The sequence below is a fragment of the Lissotriton helveticus genome, chromosome 8, assembly GCF_964261635.1.
Source record: "Lissotriton helveticus chromosome 8, aLisHel1.1, whole genome shotgun sequence".
NCBI lineage: Eukaryota > Metazoa > Chordata > Amphibia > Caudata > Salamandridae > Lissotriton > Lissotriton helveticus.
This window is the reverse complement of record NC_136069.1, coordinates 1,358,752,121-1,358,772,939: the sequence shown is the minus strand read 5'-3', so window position 1 is coordinate 1,358,772,939 and position 20,819 is coordinate 1,358,752,121. Positions and strand designations below refer to the sequence as shown.

Sequence of the window (20,819 nt, the reverse complement as noted above, 5' to 3'; positions counted from 1 at the left end):
CGGATTGGCCAAGAAGGGTGTGGGACACAGATCTTCTCCACCTCTCCTCGTGCCCGCCGCTCCGTCTCCCTCTCAGAGCAGATCTCCTCTCTCAGATGGAGGGGCAGGTTCTACACCCCCACCTCCAGACCTTACATCTTCATGCCTGGAGATTGAACGGGGCTACCTGAATTCTTTTTCTCTGCCACATGATGTGGTGGGTGTCATTTTATCGGCTAGGCGTGATTCCACCAAGTCTATCTACTCTTATAGATGGTCCAAATGTGTCTCTTGGTGTGGGGAGAAGTCCATTGACCCTTTGAAGGCTCGATTGTCTGACATACTTCAGTTTGTACTTTATTTGGTTCAGCAAGGTTTTGCTGTAGCTACGGTCAAAGGTTATCTTTCGGCCTTGTCGGCATTTCTCTGTCTGCCGGATCAGCCATCCTTATTTAAATCTCCTATTGTTTTAAGGTTTCTTAAGGGCCTTTAAAATACATTTCCTCCAACTCCCTTTATTGTGCCTCAGTGGGACTTGAATCTTGTGCTTACTTTCTTGATGGGTTCACCTTTTGAACCTTTGCACAAATGTCCCTTGAGACTGTTATCTTTTAAAACAGTCTTCCTGGTTGCAATTACCTCAGCAAGGAGGGTAATTGAACTTCAAGCTCTTAGTTCAAAGCCCCCATTCTTGACCATTCATGCTGAACAAATGGTTCTCAGGACCAGGGCTGCTTTTCTGCCTAAGGTGGTAACTCCCTTCCATCTGGGGCAGTCCATTACCCTTCCTACCTTCTATCCTCCCCCTCACCCTTCCAAGGAGGAGGAGAGACTTCACCGCTTGGACCCAAAGAGGGCGGTGAGCTTCTACCTGGACAGAACCAGAGAGTTCAGAGTGGATGACCAGCTCTTTGTGGGTTTTGTTGGAACCAGAAGAGGCAAGGCGGTGCACAAGCGCACGCTGTCGAGATGGATTGTCTTGTGTATCAAGATATGCTACTCTCTGGCGGGTAAGGAACCTCCTGAAGGTTTAAGAGCTCATTCCACTAGAGCGAGGTCTGCTACATCTGCTTTGTCTAAGGTTGTACCTGTAGAGGACATTTGTAGAGCAGCGACTTGGGCCTCCCTCCACACTTTCGCGAAGCATTACTGCTTAGATTCCGAAGTGAGGAGGAACGGCCACTTTGCTCGTTCTGTCCTGCAGGATTTCTTGGTATAGGAGAGTGGACACCCTCCTCCGGGAGTGGGGACTGCTGTGGGACTCTATTCACAAGGTGAGGAATACACTGGCATATGTATCCATCAGAAGAACAAGTTACTTACCTTTGGTAACGCTTGTTCTGGTGGATACAGTATCTGCCTGTGGATTCCTCACATGCCCACCCGCCTCCCTGTTGTCCACTCTTCTATACTTGCATTAGTGACATTGTTTTAATGTATATATTTTATTGTAAAAGGAAATGGGTTGTTCAAATTGCTTTCCAGCATAGACCACACAGTGTGTGTTTTACTTTGATTATTTGGTACTGTGTACTTTGTGTATATATATCTACTGTTGTTGGTCCGTCCGTGTGCCTCGAAGGCACGGAAAAAAAGGCGGAACTGATGTAATCACGCCGACATAGGCCCTTTATGGAGTCGGTGACGTCAGCGGAGCCACGCGCGATGCCGTGCTTCTGTGACGTCGTCCACGTCGGCGTGAAGAGCTACAAAAGAATTTCCGAATGTTGCTGACGCAGGGGGATATTCACAAGGTGAGGAATCCACAGGCAGATACTGTATCCACCAGAAAAAGCGTTATCGAAGGTAAGTAACTAGTTCATTAGAACGTCCAAGGTCATTTCTATTTCTTTACATCTTTCCTGGAAGTAAGTTGCACGACCCTTTCATAGTTATATTTTATTCATGAGTGACTTACTTTCTGTGCATTTAGCTGCAAGGAATAAGCAATCCGCGGTGAAGCTGTTTCTTTAACGAAATCCAAGTCTGTCTGTCAAAAAATTAAAAGCTAAGCACGACTGTTATGCTTTCTACGTTAAAGGACCTGTGGAAATGGAGAATTATAGAAGCATGTCAGCGTGGGTCTGTGTCTGGATAAGTAGGGAGGAAAATTCAGCCAGCTGACTGGATTTGTGATGGCAGGCTGCAGTGCCTGAAGTGAATCACACAGTGAGGGAGCTGGTATAAAAGTACCAATTGATTTATGTATGCAATCTTGCTTCTCTGTGTATCACATATTGAGCTGATTATCACACCGTGACAAACACATTTGCATTTAGCCAAGCTTTAGAATAGAGATATGAACGGACATTTATAGAAACTGCACTTTTCGGTCTTCACTAAGTTAGCGTGCTGTTTGAAGGCGAAAAGTCCAGAGCTCTGTTTGTAGGCGCGGGGCCAGAGAAAAACACAATATAATGCTACGAGATTCTATGTGCCTCTTTTTTTCCCCGGAGGTCCTTCATTCTGCTTTTGGTGATTGAGAAATTGTAAGTGTTTCCAGAGGTTGCTAGTGTTTGAACTAACATGCATAAATGAATAAATTACACTTTCTTAAGACCTTATACACAAAACCATATCAATGGTCAATGAATCCTTACTAGGAAGTTGGGGGCCTGGTAATGGTACGGACTCAAATATACGCACATCTGGGGTATGATTCCCAAAATGATTTGAAAGGAGATGCAAAAATATCATACCTAATCCAAAGACAACACATTTGGAGGCAAGCAACTTGAGTGACCCAAGGGAAGGGACTAGGGGACATATTTACAAGCCCCTATCGCCACCACAACGTCACTACATTGTGATGGTGATAGGAGATTTGCGTTATTTACAAGGCAGTGTTAAGCCACTTAACATGGCTTAACACTGCCTTGTAAATAAGGCCCCCTTTCACGCTACACTTAATGTGAAAGGGTCTGGCAATGGGTGTTGTGGTGGGCGTTCCACCACAACACCCATTGAATTTGATGCTGCCCTTTATTTACAAGAGCAGCGTAAATAGGAGGCAGCTCCAAAATTAAGACGGGGAAAACCTGGTCTTAAACAGGCGAACCACGGAGAAATACTTTATTTAAAAAAAAAAATGCTGTTTCCATGTGTGCAGCGAGAAACAGCAAAATGCCAAGGATTGTTTACGTGCAGGATGGTGCCCCTTCCTGCACTTAAACAATCATTTAAAAAAATGCTGCTTTGCAACTTGTATGCGTGCTGCTTTAAGCAGCACACATAGGAGTTACAAAACAGCCTTTCACGATTGCTTTTGTGCAGGAATGGGGACCTTCCTACTCATAAACAATCTTTCCCTCAAAACAGGCAGACTTGCACTATGGTGCAAGGGTGCCTGCAATGGTGCTATGCAGCTAAAGTTAACACCAGACCAGGAGGAAAGGAAGGGCTGCACCATAATCTCGTAAATTTGGTGCAGCCCTGCATTTCTAAAGAGACAACGCATGTTGTTAGCCTTCTTGGTTTAACGAAATGCTTTGCTATGTTCTGTTGCCATTTGGACTGGGCTATTTATTCTTCATCCAGTGTTACCATTTGAAGTATACCTCTTAATCCCGATGTCATCTCCTCACACATATAAAACATGTGATCTGGTTTACTTTTGTACCTGTCAGTCAAAAAAGTCAGTCTGTAGATGAAAAAAACATTACTGACCTGTACTGACACCAGTGCAAAACTGCCTTCGACAAGTAGCATATACCTTAAAAAATGGAGTGCTTAAAAAACATAAATATCTCCATGTCTTTCAGACAAGGCGTAAGAAATCGCTTGGCTGGGTCTAAGCTGGAATGTGATGGACAGCTTTAATATCTAGTTTGCTTGACATACCACAACACCTTTGTCAAACACATACCAGAGAAGGAAGAGATCTCCCGGAAGTATAATTTAACAAGCATTACCTCTAAAGGAATACAGAACCTGATATACAACCAAGGTTGAATATATATATGCTAGAATGCATTAACCAATTTGACCAAACTTGGGGTAATCTTAATAAAATGTTGATTAAATGAATTATTAAAATCGATATTGTATTTCATAATGAAAGTCAAATTGAACCATGTAAATCAATGGAAAACAGAAACTTGGCACGCAAAGTTCTACATGCTGTTGTGGGTTATAATAGCAAGGCTGGGATAAAGTGGTGTGCAGACCTGTAGGTTCACAAAGCCAATGTATCATTGTGTAATGTGACACATACATGTTTTTCTAAGCTGAAAGACCTCTGCTGGTAGTCCTCTCAAAGTGGTATAGAGTGGGAGTCCCATCACATGAGTGGTGATGTTGAAGAGTCTGATACTTCACAAAGAGCTTTGTGGGATACTTGTACACCACTGTTGACTAAAACAAGGTGGGAAATTGTCAGAAATGGTGGTTCACTTTGAGTATTTGGTTTTTCAAGCCCTACATCTACTGAACACAATTAATCTCAGTGGATAAAGAGCTGATTCCAGAGAGAACTCCCTGGACTTAGATCAAGTATGTGGGTTCTCTCAGAGAAATGTTATAGGGGACTGAAATAGTGTAGAGTGGGAACAGTCCAATAAGGATCCTTTGAAATTTACACCCTGTTAGAAATTGGGTTACTGGTTGACTGGGGTTTGAGTCCTGGTCAAGCAGCAACCACAATCCTAGTCAGGGTATGGCACAAACACACCATAATTTAGCCTGTGCTCACCCTCTGGTAGCTTAGGGAAACATCCTTTACAATGCAACTTTTACCACGCAGTGCCTTTACGACGTAACTTTTACAACACAAACCATTACAACGCATTGCGCTGGGGGGCTCTCTAGGATAGGGAATAGGTTTAATTTACTGTCCAACACCTTCCCTACTATCCACGGGGACTGGAGTTGGAATAATAAATTAAACTATTCACTATCCAGCGCCCCAAAGCACTATGCGTTGTAAAGGTATTCGTTGTAAATACCGCGTTGTAAAAGCATGCGATGTAAAAGTATGCGTTGTGATGTCATACATCCGGTAGCTTAGCAAAGGGCAGTCATGCTTTACTTTAGGGGTAATGTGTAAATTATTTGTGCAACACTTTAAACAGTAAAACTGTGAAAACACCACACCAAAAGACTCTACATCAGGTTAGACAAATAGAGCTTAATTGTATAAATACAAATCGACACAAATCCAATAAGTAGAACAGGAGTTATGAATTTTTAAAGAATAAACTGTAAAATAGAGCTACGAAGCATAAGCTCCAACTGGGGATTACTGGTCGTGCTGGACCAGGTCACATCCAAAAGTTGCTCAAGTTGACCCCGCACACTTAAACAGTAAATATTACAATATCATTAGTTCTGTTCAAATTGTTCCATTGTCTTTCCAGTCCTTCTCCCAAGAATTCCAAGAAACCTGACTTTGGAATTCTTGGGAGAAGGACTGGAAAGACAATGGAACAATTTGAACAGAACTAATGATATTGTAATATTTACTGTTTAAGTGTGTGGGGTCAACTTGAGCAATTTTGATTTGTAAAACAATTTCTTGTTTTCTGAAATCGGGATCTAGGGGATTGTATCCCAGACAACCTGCACCTAGACACGCACGTACTTTAGAGATTTTGTCACCAGTGCGGGCATAGTAGCCCCAATCCCCTGTTCTGGCTTGATCTTCACATCCAAAAGTTCAGGATGACACAATGGAGCATGTGTCAGGTACATTCCCAGATTAGTCCAGAAGAAGTACTACCATCTCAAGTTTTGTGCCAAGAGTCCTGTTACCTGGGCAAGAATTTTACCGGAAGCATAGAGCGCATCGCTGGCAGTGGTCTGTGGGGTGTGAAAAGACGGCTGGGCATCATGGCCAGGCGGGTTGGAGCCTTGCAGTCGCAAGTGATGATATTTGCTGTGGGAAGAGACAAACTTTCTGGCTGCTCGCGACGAGAGTCCAAAGCTTGACTTGAACATTAAAAAGACCATTCCCAAGGGCCCTGGACCTGGGAGTCACCACTCGGAGGTCCGAAGATCATCAAATATGGGTCCAGAGCTATGGAGAACCTGTTATGTCACTGAGGCTCAGATCAGGAGACCAGCAGACTTGCCCTTTGAGTCACTCTGGGTCCTGGGTTTAAAATGGGTTCCAGGCCAGGTAATTCTTCCTTATGTACGAGGGCAGGAGGCAGCAGGTCAGTTCAGCAGAGTTGCATTCCTTTCACCAGCACAGCAGTCTTTCATCCTGGCACGGTATCCACAGGTCCAGAAGTGTACTGAAGTGGTGGTGTCAGCCGTCCAGTATGTATACCCAGTTGTGCCTTTGAAGTAGGAGAAACTACAAAGGCATGATTTTGAAATACACAGAATCCCTATCCTTTGTCCCCATGCAGCCGTTCTTGTATGCACAGGACACAAACTATTACGGGTTAAGTGAGACTGTGCCCCGCTCCTCCCATCCATCCTGCCAGAATGGACCATCAGGTCACACCTAAGCTCATATTGTTTATGGGGTAAACATCATTTACCACAAATCCTTCCCTGTCGTTGTAACACCCGCATTGTAATTGCATTCGGGGAAAAAGCATGCATAGTAAAGTGGCATATTTTGTGTATGGCCATCAAAGAGGAATACACAAAGCCCAGCTATCACCCACCCCAGAGACAGGCAGAAGGCACCAAATGGCTAAAGTAAGAAAATGCCAGCTTTCTAAAAGTTTATTACAAATACATGGGTTGGGCTAATACAACGTCAGCAAGACTAAGCCACAAAAAAACTGAACTCAGCTTTGTAAAAGTGGAATTTTAAGAATTGCAATTTAAAGTCCGACCTCACCACACGTTGTGATTGTGAATAGCGATTCCCGAGATACCAAACCTGGCGGTCTTATCTCTCCCCAATTGGGAATTACACTTATGAAATGTAATAAGGCAATCCTAATGCTATCACATTGAAGAGATAGTCCTTGAAGTAGTGAAAAATGAATGTAAGATTTTTTTTCTACCAGGACATGTAAAACTCAAAATGTCCTAGTTTCTAAATACGTGCACCCTGCCCCGGGGTGTCCAGGCCATACGTTAGGGTTGAGTTATATGTTTTAAAAAGGAAGGTTTAGGCTTGGCAACAGTTTTAACTTGCCACGTCAACATGCCAGTTTAAAACTGCACATGCAGGCCTGATACATGTTTAATTGCTCCTTAAGTGGGAAGCACACCCAGTGCTGCAGGCCCACTAGTAGCATTTCGTTAAAGGGTGTGGGCACATGTAGTGCACTTTACTAGGTACTTATCATGAAATTAAATATGCTAATTGTGGATCATCCAAAGTTGCCACATTTTAAGGAAAGAGCACAAGCACGTTTGCACTGGTCAGCAGTGGTAAAGTGTGCAGATTCCTAAGGCTAGCAAAGACAATGTCAGTAAAACAAGAGTTATGACATAAATGGTCAGGAGAAGCCATGCAGTAGCGGCTGGCAGGGAACAAGAGTGGAGGCCCAGGAGGGCAGGCGGGGGTTGGGGGTCCGCGGGTGAGGGGTTAACAAAATTTAAACAACACTGACCACCATTCCGAGTCCGCAGCCACCTCTCCTCTGTTGTGTTATCCCTTGTTGTCTCTCCGGAACCAGGAAGCAAATACGCTCCTTCCTCTGACCAATCACAATGCTGCAGTGCAGCATTGTGATTGGTTTGAGCGCCTTGAATCTGCTCTCAGATGGGGACAGGGAGACTTTGCATGTTCCTAACCAGGCTGTGTAATGCAGCTTGGTGGGGAATATGCGTAGTGCGCACGACTGCTTGGGTGGCCTGAGAGGACCGGCCAAGCAGTCGTGCGCACTTAAGCAGTGCAATCTACTCCTTGCCCGGACGTCATGGGAGTGCGAGCCCCGCCCAACCTGGCCAAAAATAGAATGATAATAACAGAAATAACTTCTGTTATTATCATTTTATTTTTTGACACTGCTCTGCAAGCAGTGGGGCGACGCTCCTCTGCTGTAGTGGAGGAGCCGCCACTGAAACCATGCCAAGGATGCCATGTCCAACACACCCATACTCTGATTTGCTGAGGTGCTTCTCTTTTCAAGTTTTTTAAGTAAAACCACACCAGGCAACTTTCAGTCGTTGATCCCACATACCATTTCCAGAAATCATAGGGATTGCGAAATGCCATACGCATATTCTTAACTAACATGCAATATGTCAATGTTCAAGAATGCATGTGCCAGATTATTTTTGTTAACTTTGTTGGGTAGAAGGGCAGTGGCTTATCTATTGAGGAAGCGTACCCTGGGTTGTCACAGCTTTAACAAAAGAAGACAATTCTTTTTCACTCATACTAATGAATCCCCTTTCCCCCCTTGATTTGTGGAACATTCACCGAGGTTCCCTCTATGTACACTTTACCTTAGCTTGATAGAAATTGCGTATTCTTCACAGCTAGGGTGCACTGCTATCCTAGTTATTTCGAGCATATTATAAACAGTTATATAGCTTGATCTCAGCTGAAGTGTTTTTTGGCATGGTATGCATTCTTTGTTCACTGTATCTATCTCTTGTGCACACTGAACAGTTTTACAAGCTATTTGATTGCACCAACCAGCGAACTATACTTGGCGATACAACTACTCTGTGTTTTATCAAACTGATTTCAACATTCATGTTGGTTAAATTACTATGTGTCTTCTGCTTTTTTTAGGCAGCCAAGGACAATTTCCACTAACACACAACGTCACAGTTGTGAAAGGAGGGACAGCAAATTTAACCTGCAGGGTTGATCAGAACGATAACACTTCCCTTCAATGGGCAAATCCAGCTCAGCAAACATTATACTTTGATGACAAGAAAGGTAAGTACATTTAAGTAAATACTTGTGTGCATGTGGTTAGAATAAGCTCTTGACATTAATGAGGGACAAGCCCCATTTTGTGATGAGCAAATGGAATGTAACCCAAGCTACTATGCTGATATACTTTTCTTCTTCCAACCAAATATATGACCACTCTTGTTAGTGGTTTGTGATATGTGGCATGTTCCATTTAATACAGGTCACACGATTCATTTTAGTTTCGTAAACAATTCAACATTGTTTTTTATATTAGTTTTCACAATTTAGGATGTGTAAGTCATGTGCATTACATATATTGATGAATTCAAAGTCAGATATTCCAACACTAAAATAAGATTAAAAATGTTCCCAGGCACAAAATACGTATGGGAATCTTGTTATTTTTAATTTTTCTGTGTTGTTCGCTCTCCTGTTGTCACCTCTTGAAGCAACCATACCTTTGTACGTGGTCATGATATGCTTTTTCAAATGCTGATTTTTTTATTAGCACTAAAATCAGCTTTTGTAATCATCACACATTTCTTTTCACTGCGACTTTACACCTTGGACATGTTCTAATGTTTTCAAAACTATGGGGCTAGATATACATAGACTATATTTATGTCAAAAGTCACAATTTGCTCTGCACCGAATTTTACTAAATCCATTGGTATATTGCGAACTGACCTATGTACTTGTAGGGCAGTTCATAAAATACCGAATTGCAGAGTTTTGCAAGTCGATCTACCTTGTTAATATTAATGCTGTAGGTTGCAGATTGAGACCCACTACAATTGGTTGGTATCACAGTAATGGTGGCCTGCTTGGGTCACCAGACCCCCATGTCTGCGATTGTTTTCACATAAAACAATATCAGCCTGATTCATCATTCTCCCGTTTTGCGAGCCCCTAATAGCGATTCATAACGAATCGCTATTAAGGACTTGCAAAACGGGATTCATGTAGAAATTGCATAAAGAAATGCGATTCCTACACATTCCTTATTTGCGATTAGCAAATTGCTAATCGCAAATAAGCAATAACTCCCCATTCCTTCCTATGGGCCAAAAGGCCCATAGGAATGAATGGGGAGTATTCCTTATTTGCGATTAGCAATTTGCTAATCGCAAATAAGATAGCGATTTAAAGGGTGCCAGGGGTGTCCAAAGGACGTCCTGTAGCACCCCTTAAATGCAAATTGAAACAGGTGTTGCGCACACACATGTCCAAAGGACATGTGTGTGTGCAACATGCAACTTAGAAAAATGCTTTTAAAAGCATTTTTCTAAGTTTTCGCTATTTACCACGAGGTTTGACCTCGCGGTAAATAGCGGGCCGAAGTTGCGAATTCGCAATTTTTAAATGGATGATGAATTGCATTTAAGGAATCTCAAATAGAGATTCCTTAAATGTAATTCCTCGCTAAATAGCGAAATCGCTATTACCGATTTTTGCATTTGGGATGATGAATCCCAAATGCAAAAATAGTGCTCGCAAAGGGCCAGATTCTCAGAATCTGGCCCTTTGCGAGCCGATTTGGCTTGATGAATCAGGCTGTATATTTGTTAATGCAGATCGTTTTCCTTAAGAGAAAGTGAGATATGTTAAAAAAAGGTTCCCAAACTTTTTTTTCAGCATTCAGAAAGGGGAAAGGGTCCTTGGAGACCCCTTACCATTTGTGAATGGGTCACCACCTCCCTTCAACTGTCAGTAAATATTAAGGTTTTGCCACCGGATTCTGGTTGCAATTTATTAATACGTACCAGAAGCAATTGGTATGTGGAAGAGAGATGCCCTAAGCGTGCCAATTGAAAATACTGATTCAGTATGAATTCTTAAACCCATTTAACAATAAGAAAAGTTTTTCTGCTAAAACCCTATGTACATCTGGCCCTACAGCTCTGATCCTTCTGAGCCCCAAACAAAAGTTTTTTTTAACTACTTACACTGAAGAATGCAATTTTTTTCAGACCATTCTTGTAGAAGAACTTTTCAATTATACATCCAGAGCATGACATTTAGTTGCTTTAATGTTTCCAAGATTTTATTATGTGTGTGTCCAGCATATGCTTTAAAAAAGACTGGGTACAAGCCATTGGATTTTACACATGTGGAGAAGAAGTCCCCAAAACATCGGAAATTGTATCTACAAGCATTGTACAGTAGCCCGTAACAGCTTTCTGTACCAGTTTTTGTCTGCACATCCGGGTACGGAAAAAGCGAGAGTTGTCTCCAGTGCTTCCTATCTCTCACTTACTTTGACTATTGTAAATTCTCTTTTCACTCTAGATTTATACACCATTGCAATTAGAAGATACACCTTCATATTACAGAATGCTACACACTTTGTGGGAGCACTTATTTACCAATCAAACCATAAACTGTGTTTAGCCTGACCGTTAGCCCACTCCCCTCGTGGAAACCACTTATGAAAAGATGAGAGTATGAGACAAATCGGCTAGTGGGGTAAGGACTAGCCTGTCCATCAATCACCTTGATGCTGTACATATGGAAAGGCCTGGCGTTTAAACATTTCAGTTTGTAAATCCTTGGCACATTGGGATGTCATGATTATCAAAATCTCCATCAAAGTTTAATTCCTCAAACGTAAATTTCTTCCCACTACATGATTTAAACAATAAACCTAGAGGATTATATAATTAAATGTATATGTTAACCCGAAAATACTAGTTTGAGGGGAAGCCAATAAATGAATAGAGTTTGTATGTATGGGGTATTTCTATAGTGCTAATCTAGCTAAAAAGCATAAGAGCATTGTACATGGTCAATGAGTATGAGAAAAGCTGGGTTGTGGACAAATAATTCTTTCTGAAGTAGTGTGGGGTAAAGAGGTGAGTCTTCAATGGATGTATGTCATTACTACGCATGCTTTTACAACGCACGCCTTTACCACGCAAGTTTTACAACGCAAGTCGTTACAACGACTTGCGTTGGGGGGCGCTGGATAGTGAATAGTTTAATTTACTATTCCAACTCCAGTTCCCGTGGATAGTAGGGAAGGAGTTGGATAGTAAATTAAACTATTCCCTATACTACAGCGCCCCCCAGCGCAAGTCGTTGTAACGCTTGCGTTGTAAAAGTTGCGTGGTAAAGGTACTGCGTGGTAAAAGTTGCGTTGTAAACGCTGTTCCCCGTCTTCAATTTTTTTCCTGAATTGGAGCAGCATTAGGTAGGCCCTGATGGATACTTCATGTTGTTTTAGATTCTGAGTGCATAAATGGAAACGTTTGCTTTCTTATTTTGTCCTTTTTACGCTCCTTAGTCTGCAGTCTGATGGGGTCCTGACTGTGGTTGTGCTGAGATCCACCAGAGATGGTGAGCTTGTCTGTAAGATAAGCAGGGGTGCTGGTCATGACAGCTTTGTAAATTATGCTGCTGATTTGGAAGATGTTGTTGGTCAGCATGAGAAGCCAATAGACTTCCAGATTGATGGGAGTGATGTAATCATATTTGCTCAGGGCATATATGAGATATGATGAGGTGTGTAGGATGTCCCTTAGGGGTGCCAATGTGCAGGTTAGGAGGCCATAGAGCAGAACTTCCACTATCCAGATGCAAGGGTACCAGGGCTTGCACATCAGTACTGAAGTGACTCTCTGGGAGAAACAGTTTGACTATCTTTAGAAGAGAGTGCTGGTACCAGGCTATCTTTGTTTTTGGGTAAGGTGTTCTTTCATAGAGAGGTTAGTGATTGATCCTTTAGGCACTGCACTGCAGGCCCTATCTTCACCCACAAGCTAGAGTATGAAATGCGTGTCCTCAAAACATTTTTTTATATAATTAACTCCTTGCTATTTTTGATACTACTGTGGATATTTGTAGCACATGGCATCACAATCTCCGGTGTTTTTCATTCAACACTTGTAAAACAGTCCTTATTAGTGCACAGTGCATAGTAGAAAAATCAGTTGATCTAGGATTCTTGAGCCAAAGCAACCCAATATTTAGGGTGATCTACTCAACTAAAGCATGCTATCTGGTACTATATTTATTTATTTATACCTACATAACCTAGTCATGCGTCTGTAGAATCACAGCATATTATGACTGTATTCATAAAGTCCCCCAATGCCAAGCTCAGAACTATTGTAATTTACTCTTGGGTCAAGAAACATTTTCAGCTAGGTGAATGCTGTGATTACCCGAAGGAGGAGGAGAGTGTTTTTTTTCTTTAAATAGAGTTACCATGGCAAAATATTCAAAGCAGATATTTGGCCAATAAAAAGGCATATGACGTCTGCCATGTGTTTGACATTACAAAGTTCTGTTTTAATATAGAAACATTTCGGTTGGTCACCAGGGGAGTAAAGCAGGTCCTTGCAACCTCTTAGTATTTGGGTCCTCCACCCTTCAGCCTAACGCATATAGATACCTGTGAGATATTGGAGTTTCAGGGATTTGTCACCACATCCTGCAGGGCGGCTGCATCATTTAATGTTATTGCATCAAATGAAGCATTACTAGTGAGAATTTTTCACATCTAGTCACTGACCAGAAAATTCTCTATAGTTGCTCTAATATTTGGGAAGGATACAGCATTAAGAGTCTCAAAAAAGGTCCCATCAGGCTAAAGTAAGTGTGTGGCCTGCCACTCTTGTAGAAGAGAATATAAATTACCTAGCTAAAAACATCATAAGTATGGTGATTGCTGTATTACAAAGGGAATGCAGTGACCTGGAGTTAAAACAAGTTACAATTCTCCCTGCACTCCGATTCAGCCTTTGTTTCACTCATATTTGGATTATCACAGATCATAATAATCATAACAGGTGAACTTCAAAACCTTGTGAAAGGTAACTTCTTTTTCTCAGCTACCCAATCATTGGTCCATTCCCAAAAGGGTATGAAACTGCCATCCTAGATATGATTTTAGAAAAGTTTGAAGGCTGTCATTCTTTCTCTTGTTGTATCTACCAATGCCTGGTAATATGGGGCATGGCTTTTTAGTAGGTCTATTCCTTATAGAGGAGCCCACTTTTTTGAGTGTAAGGGAACTGTTGAAGATCTTGTTAAAGTATAATAGGGATCCATGCCCTTCCTAATTTATAAAAGATTCTGTAGGAACATTGGCTTCAGGAGAGACCTCAATAGTTTTTCTGTTACTTAAATTACCAGAGGTGCTAAAATTACTAAGAAAGGCCTGGGTTAAACCCCTGGATCTTAAGATGCACAGTGCTGCTGTAAACCTGCTTTTTGTCCTTAATGATTTGAGGAAGGCTGTCTGTTTACAGATTCTAACATTTAAGGAATCAAATAGTTGCCTAGATGAGTAGTAATGTGACACTAGGCCACATCAGGTCATGGAGTTCACTTTACTGAAGTAAAACACAATCATTCCTCATAGACATATCAGATGGCAGAGCTTATTCATAAATCTGGAAATGCCAGCCACCTAAATACCTTTGATCATGATATATTAACTGTAAACTTGAGACATTTTATAAATGTGAGGGAGTTCAAAGAGAAAAAGACCACACTCTTCCTTCATGAAAAGATTCCCAATGGGGGGGGGTGTGTTGGTGACTTCAGAAGAGGTCTCATTTGTATCAGCATGTCAAATTCTGCCTTACCCATTTAGTTGAACTGGCATTATGATTATGGTCCAGAACCTAAAAAGTACCCTTGCCATTTATAGTGAGCTACACAACCACAACCACCGGTGCACTGCTCATGACCTAGCACACTGTGACATCAAGTACTTGTATTGCGATGATTGAGCACTCCATCAGCAACTTCAGTAATGGTCTTGTTTGTTAAGAGAATAGCATTCACTTTCTGAAGCTTGGCCGCTGGCTTTCACACCTCAGATGCAGAAAACCTGTTGCACAATGGCAGCCTGTAGGTGTCTATGGAGCAAGGCAATGAGGTCACTGTAGTCCAAGGCACACGGTGGTTTGTGAGAGTGATATATTGAGGCTGCTGCAGGGAGTTTTAAAGCCAGGCGTGCTTCATCTTCCTTAGTGGGAAGGAGGAGTGTGGCTCACTGATTAGAGCGGCAGACCCTGATGCAGAGGTCTGGCCCGGGACCAGGGTTTGATTCCCGACGCGGCAGGGTCCAGAGCCCAAAAATGTCCACGGACTCGATAATTCTCGCCTCGGTGCCTATTCTAATCATGGGGTCCCACGCTGCAACTCTGGGCAATAGTTGCTTAATCTCCACTACGGCAGCCCACCCGATGCGGGATGCCTGGCTTTCACCCTGGGGATACCCAGTAGGGGTTATCTCACAGGGAAAAGCCAGGACGGGTTCCCAAGGCAAGCGCCTTGATGCCTTCGGGTGATACGTGCGCTATATAAGTCGCAATACATTTACATTTACATTTAGTGTAAGGAAGTAAAACATTTTTAAATGGGCCTGAAAGCAGGGTGCTGCTGTTAGGAGCTTTATGGTGGTTGATGGGAGCCAAGTGCACTGTGGGGGTTTTCTCGGTGCCTAGAAGTCAGGCTGGCTGTGATACATTGTTTTTCAACATTAATGTAGGAAAGCTTATTAAGTTAAAAATATTTGCCAAACAGCTAATATGTAGATCAGGAACACCAGAGGCTGGGATTAGAGGGGTGATTAATGAATCAATAACTTAGTTTCCATGTGTGCAGTTTCTTCTTTCTGGAAATATTATCAGAATAGACATGGGTACTGAGTGAAGCTACAAGTCCACGGCGACAGAAATATATTCGACATTTGTTAACCAGACGGCATGGGCACAGAATGAAAAACCTTTTGGTCGTGTAATCATAGTGTAGCAGATGATTGAATGTCACTCACTCCAAGCTGGATCGGCTAGCTGGATGGATTTAATGAGCTACTTGAGAAAGCTGTTAGTCACAGGTTCAAATCCCGGTTGGTCCTTCAAGCCTTTTGTCCTTCTAGGGTCGATATAGTCTGTGCACAGAAAAACAATATTATAATTTTAAAACACAGAGCCTGGCTGTACCTCTCCAGGTTGTTCAAAAGCATATCCTTTGAGAAGTGTGATGCTCCTCCATGCAGGGCAGTCTCCACTCTGGACATTCGCAACTTTCACAACAGGGTTACAAAGAGATGTGGACTTTCCACATTTGACTCTCAACAGCCACACAGATGCTGAACAGCAAAAGAGAAAAATAAAGGCATCACCTAAAGGATACCGCACTCTGAACAATATAGACTGGTGTCGTGCCTCTCACCCTTACCATCTACTAAGTGTATGTGCTCCATGAAGAATTATCAGCAGCTCTTTACAGCAAAAGGAAAAAATAGACTTTTGTTGGAGCCTTGTCTCCTCTTTCCCAACTTCAGTGTTTAGTCTCCCTCCTGCTTCAGGAATACCAGCCATACACTTCTACTGCTGAGAAAACCTCACTCCCATCATAGACAGGTCAGGGGCTTCCAAAATGAAAACCACAGGCCTCCATTACTCCGCTTGACATACACATGTAATGCATGTGCCACACTGGCCACCTGCAAAAACATACAGACCATACAACTGGGATGTTAGTGCTAGGTACCTTTCATATGTGGGACTGCTCTGCAGTGCTGTAGGAATAACTAAAAATAGGATTAGTTAACAAAACACTGTATATATCTGACTGCATTAGTAAGATGCTCTCAGACAGTTTCAACTAACACATTTTTAGTGGGAGAAATACCTTAGAAGCATGCTGAATAGAGAGGGAAGATCATTAAATTAGACCTTTCCTAAAGATGATACCTGCGCCAACTCCCCTTGTGCAGTGTGCAGATATTGTACCAAGCTTGGGATTCTGCAGGCTATGTTTAACAGGGCTGCCATAGGGGACTCATGTTTAAGCAGCCTATCCTGAACAGGAAGCACTATATATGATGCTTCTTTTAACAGCTTACACCATCAGTGTGCTTGTTATGCCACAAAGCCTTCTCCCACTACACTAGATAAGACCCAACATAAAACATTTACTTTGGCCGTGATTGATTCCACTCCCCTTTTTGTTCAGAGTGACTGTCTCCTTAACTTACATCCTCTGCATGTCTTCTGTGTTTGAGTATAGGCTCCTCTTAGTCTCATGCTTGTCTGCCTTGATCTCTTATGGTAACTCTGCAAATGGCTCATAAATCTATATATATAAAAACGAAAGTATGTCTGTCTGTCTGTCTGTTTGTCCTTTATGCATTACTACACCATTCATCCGATCTCCATGAAACTTTGGGAAGTTGTTAAGTACACTCCCGCAAAGGTTTCTAGCATAAATGTTTTTTAAATATCGGCCCCCCAGGGCCCTCATAATCTTTCGAATACTGATGTACGCACCAGACGGAAAAACAACTAATTGTGTATCCACAAGCCCTCGAATGAATAAATAGAATTAAAATGACACTTTGAAATGTTTTCCATATTAAAATAAATAAGTTTCAATAAAAATGACACAATGTAAATTGAATGTTATCATAACGAGTTTCCTTTCTTCGGAGATCGCAGCAACGCACGACGGGTACGCTATTTATTCATAAAGCACAACCTCTCCTTCATTCAGTCCCTACCCCTGCAATCAAAAAGTACCTAATCTCCACAAGTCCATCTATTTATCTCATCGACCATTTGCCTAAAATCACATAGCACCAACGAATGAGCCCACCTAACAGGTATCAATGTTAATCTACCACAAAGAAATGGGAGTAAATACATGGATTTATTTTCTTGAAAGCACAGGACGAACCTTAAAAGCTAACACAAACCACTAACCACTTATCCCGGGTTCCAGAGTAATGTCACTCACTGTAAAGCACTTCGAAGCCTCTGGGTAGTAAGCGCTAGATAAATGCAATTATAAAAACAGGAGGGCATGTGCAATGAATATGAACAGTTTATTGAATGATCCACCACCAAAAGCCTGTTGTCTAAGAGAGAGACTGGCGCTTTCATTCTGAGAAGAAAAACGAAACTAAGTATGACGTGTTTGCATTACTATGGACGGTACATGTATGCACAATTTGTGCTTTTCAATTTTGTACCTTTTTCATGATAGACTACATTGTCCTTTCACTAGTAAGCAGGACATTGTAAAATGGCTGTGTTAGGAATGTTCTGCTCATGAAAAGAACTATTGTTGTTCCTGGTAAATAGCAAGATGCCTCTCCTTTGAAAAATGTAAGCAAATTCAATGTCAACAGGTAGCAGCAACTCAAGAGTGATGCAAATTGAAGTTGGCAAGACTAAACAGGCCCAGGCGGAATGTGTTGTGTTTCTCCTGCATTGTTTTTCTGAATACACTATGCAAAATGAACAGGAAAAAAATACATTTGAAAAATATAAACAATTTTTCATTGGGACCGAAATGTATTTCAGCCTAAGGTAGTGTAATCGTAATTAGTACATAAACGTTGTGTTCTTTTGTGGAGTACTGTTAGCAGACACATTGATTTCCCATTTGCCTTCAGGCATCTAAGTGAGATATAGATGGGATATAAAGACAGCGAAGGAGAGTCTTGTAGTGTGGCCCATGTAGTGCTGTATTTTTTTGCTGAAGTCTAGGTGTTTACCAATATTACCATGCCCCTGAGTTCTGCAGCAAATGTAGCTCAATTCAGAATGAAGGTGATACATTGAATTGTAGAGTGCCGAAAATTTGATCATAACTTTACAATTAAACAAGGGGACCCATTAGATACCTACGGACCATGGGAGAACAGTTTATTACAAAAACAAAGGTCCTAAGGCTAAGTTCGATAATACAAAAAATGAATATATAGACTAGAATCAGTGCTATATCTGTTTATCCTGTACCCAGCCGGGTCAGGAATTTATTTGCGTTATACAAAAAATTGAGTTACCACAGGGAGTGTAAATTTCAACATTTGATAGGGTACAAGCCTGCACCTATCCAGAATAAGACCGTAAAATATAAGAAAAAGGTAGAGAGGGAGAGAAAGCAATATCAGGCAAGAAAACGTAGGAGCCACATGTCCCTTGCAATAAATAACTAATAAGCAAGTTAGGACAAACAATTCATGCAAGCACAGTGCACACAATGGATATATTGCAGAATTGTTTAAGTTGTCGACGTTTCGATCCCCTGGCTCCTAATGAACCGGGATCATCTTCAGGACTGTGTAAATAGTTGCCTGTTTAAGGTTTGATGAGCCTGTGGGGGTAGGGGCAGAAAAGGGAGACAGTCAGTCAACTCTCTTAGTTAACAGAAATTATGGAAAACGCACTTCGTCTGCCAGGACCAGTATTACAATAATGTGCTGCAGCTCAATTTAGAAAAACTTCTGTCAAAGATCATGCGTATAGTGAACTGAGTAAGACTCAGTACTCTTGTGCTGGCTATAGCAATCTCCAAAGTGCACAGACAATCTTGAAGTGTGTGCTCGGTGTGGACAAGTGATACGGTTAGTGAATTAGCATGGCTGGGGCATATCATTGTGACTACAATGCATGCGTCGTCTATTGTGAAGTCTAAAATTTCTAAAAAAATAATTATATTCGGTTCAGACAGTGTAAGTGAAACCATGCGCGCAATCTTCTAAAGTGGTGGAATCCGTGAAGTGCTCGAAATCAATGCAGGGGTGGTTCAGCAACTAACCTCTGTGGTTCCAGAATGGAACACGGGTCAGTTGATTGAACCAGTTGATTGCTCCGTATAGCGTTGTGCTGTGGAGTCTAAGGGCGCAAAAATGGTAATTAGTTGGGGGTACAACCTCACTTAGAGAGGATGCGGTAGCACGGGTAAATAAAGTCATTACCTCTTTTCGACGGTCAAGGGACCGGAGAGGATCTGCGTGTCCTCTCGACACCTCTCCTCGATGGGGGGCGTTTCCGGGTGGGTATTCTTAGCGGGGTGAGGCTTCTGTGATTCAGCAGCTCGCCCGATTCTAGAGTAACGAATATGGCATTAAGAGTGAAGGTGGGGTGGGGATGAAAAGCACGTTAACGGCATATTACTGCCTGAGTGCATGATGGGCTTACCTTAATTCGTTTGGCCAAATCGCCGATGGCTAGCTCCTCAATCGAGCTGCCATGGGCTGGCGGCGGACTCAATGGTGAATGCAGCCGGCAGCACGGGAATCATGTGGAACTACCCGGGAGATGAGTGCTTAAGGGCGGTTGAACCTGGAACTGCATCATGGGCAGCGAGGGGGGACTAAAAATCAAACCGCGGCGGCCATCTTGGAGTGGGGTGGTGTTAATGATTTTTGGGTGGTGGTGGTGATGTGCCATGCAACAAACATTCTGGCGTGACCGTTGTGTACAGGGACAGCATATTGTCAAGGACAATAGAGTAATAAGTAGTGACGGGGGCTTACCGGGGTTGAACCTGGAACCGCGTCATGGGCAGCGAGGGGGGACTAGGAAGTAAACCACGACGACCACCTTAGAGTGGGGTGGTGTTCATGAGCTTAAGATAGTGGTGGTGTTTAAAAAACGAATAGTGCCATGCAGCCAACATTCTGACGTGACAGTTGTGTACAAGGGCAGCACATTGTGAAAGGCAATAGGGATTCCTTATTCCTAGAACACAGATCACAATTAAAACGCAGCATTTGTTATTGTGAGACAGGGCATCATTCAACATTTTTCATAGTTCAACAGCATGTGATGAATACAATTAGACGATAAGATCAACAGACTTCTTAACGTGTTAAAGTTCATGAAGCCTCTTTTCAGAGCAGGGCAGCCCAGTCTTCTGCACGGTTCAGTCCATTCTCAATAGAGTTCAGCAAAATTATGCACCTGAGTTCTTCCTTATTCAGAAGGTGTGACATGTTGCCCCCTCTGGATGGTAATTTCAGGACTTTCAAAATGGTCCAACGAATCTCATTCTCGCTGTGGTTGGCATTGGAAAAGTGTTCCACAAGCGGGGCATTGGGGGTGCGGCATATTACTCGGCTTCTATGTTGGCAGATACGTGTCCTTACTTTCTGTGTTGTTTGCCCAACATAGATTTTACTGCACGGGCATTGAATCAAATATACAACATTGCTTGTATTGCAGTTGGAAAGCGTATTACTTTTAAAAGTGATATTGTTAAATACCATAGATTTTCCTTCAATAGTTAAGTCACATACGCTGCATCCACCACA

General features: G+C 42.2%; 1 protein-coding gene across 2 annotated transcripts in view; it reads left to right on the top strand.

Moving 5' to 3' along the window:
* The window catches only part of CADM2 (cell adhesion molecule 2), a 1,787,353-nt gene that overhangs the window by 1,164,723 nt on the left and 601,811 nt on the right, over positions 1-20,819 (top strand). For both annotated transcript variants that reach the window (XM_078658341.1, XM_078658340.1), the window contains exon 2: positions 8,630-8,779. In XM_078658341.1, the coding sequence (XP_078514467.1) occupies positions 8,630-8,779 (150 nt within the window). The remainder of the gene's footprint in view (positions 1-8,629; positions 8,780-20,819) is intronic.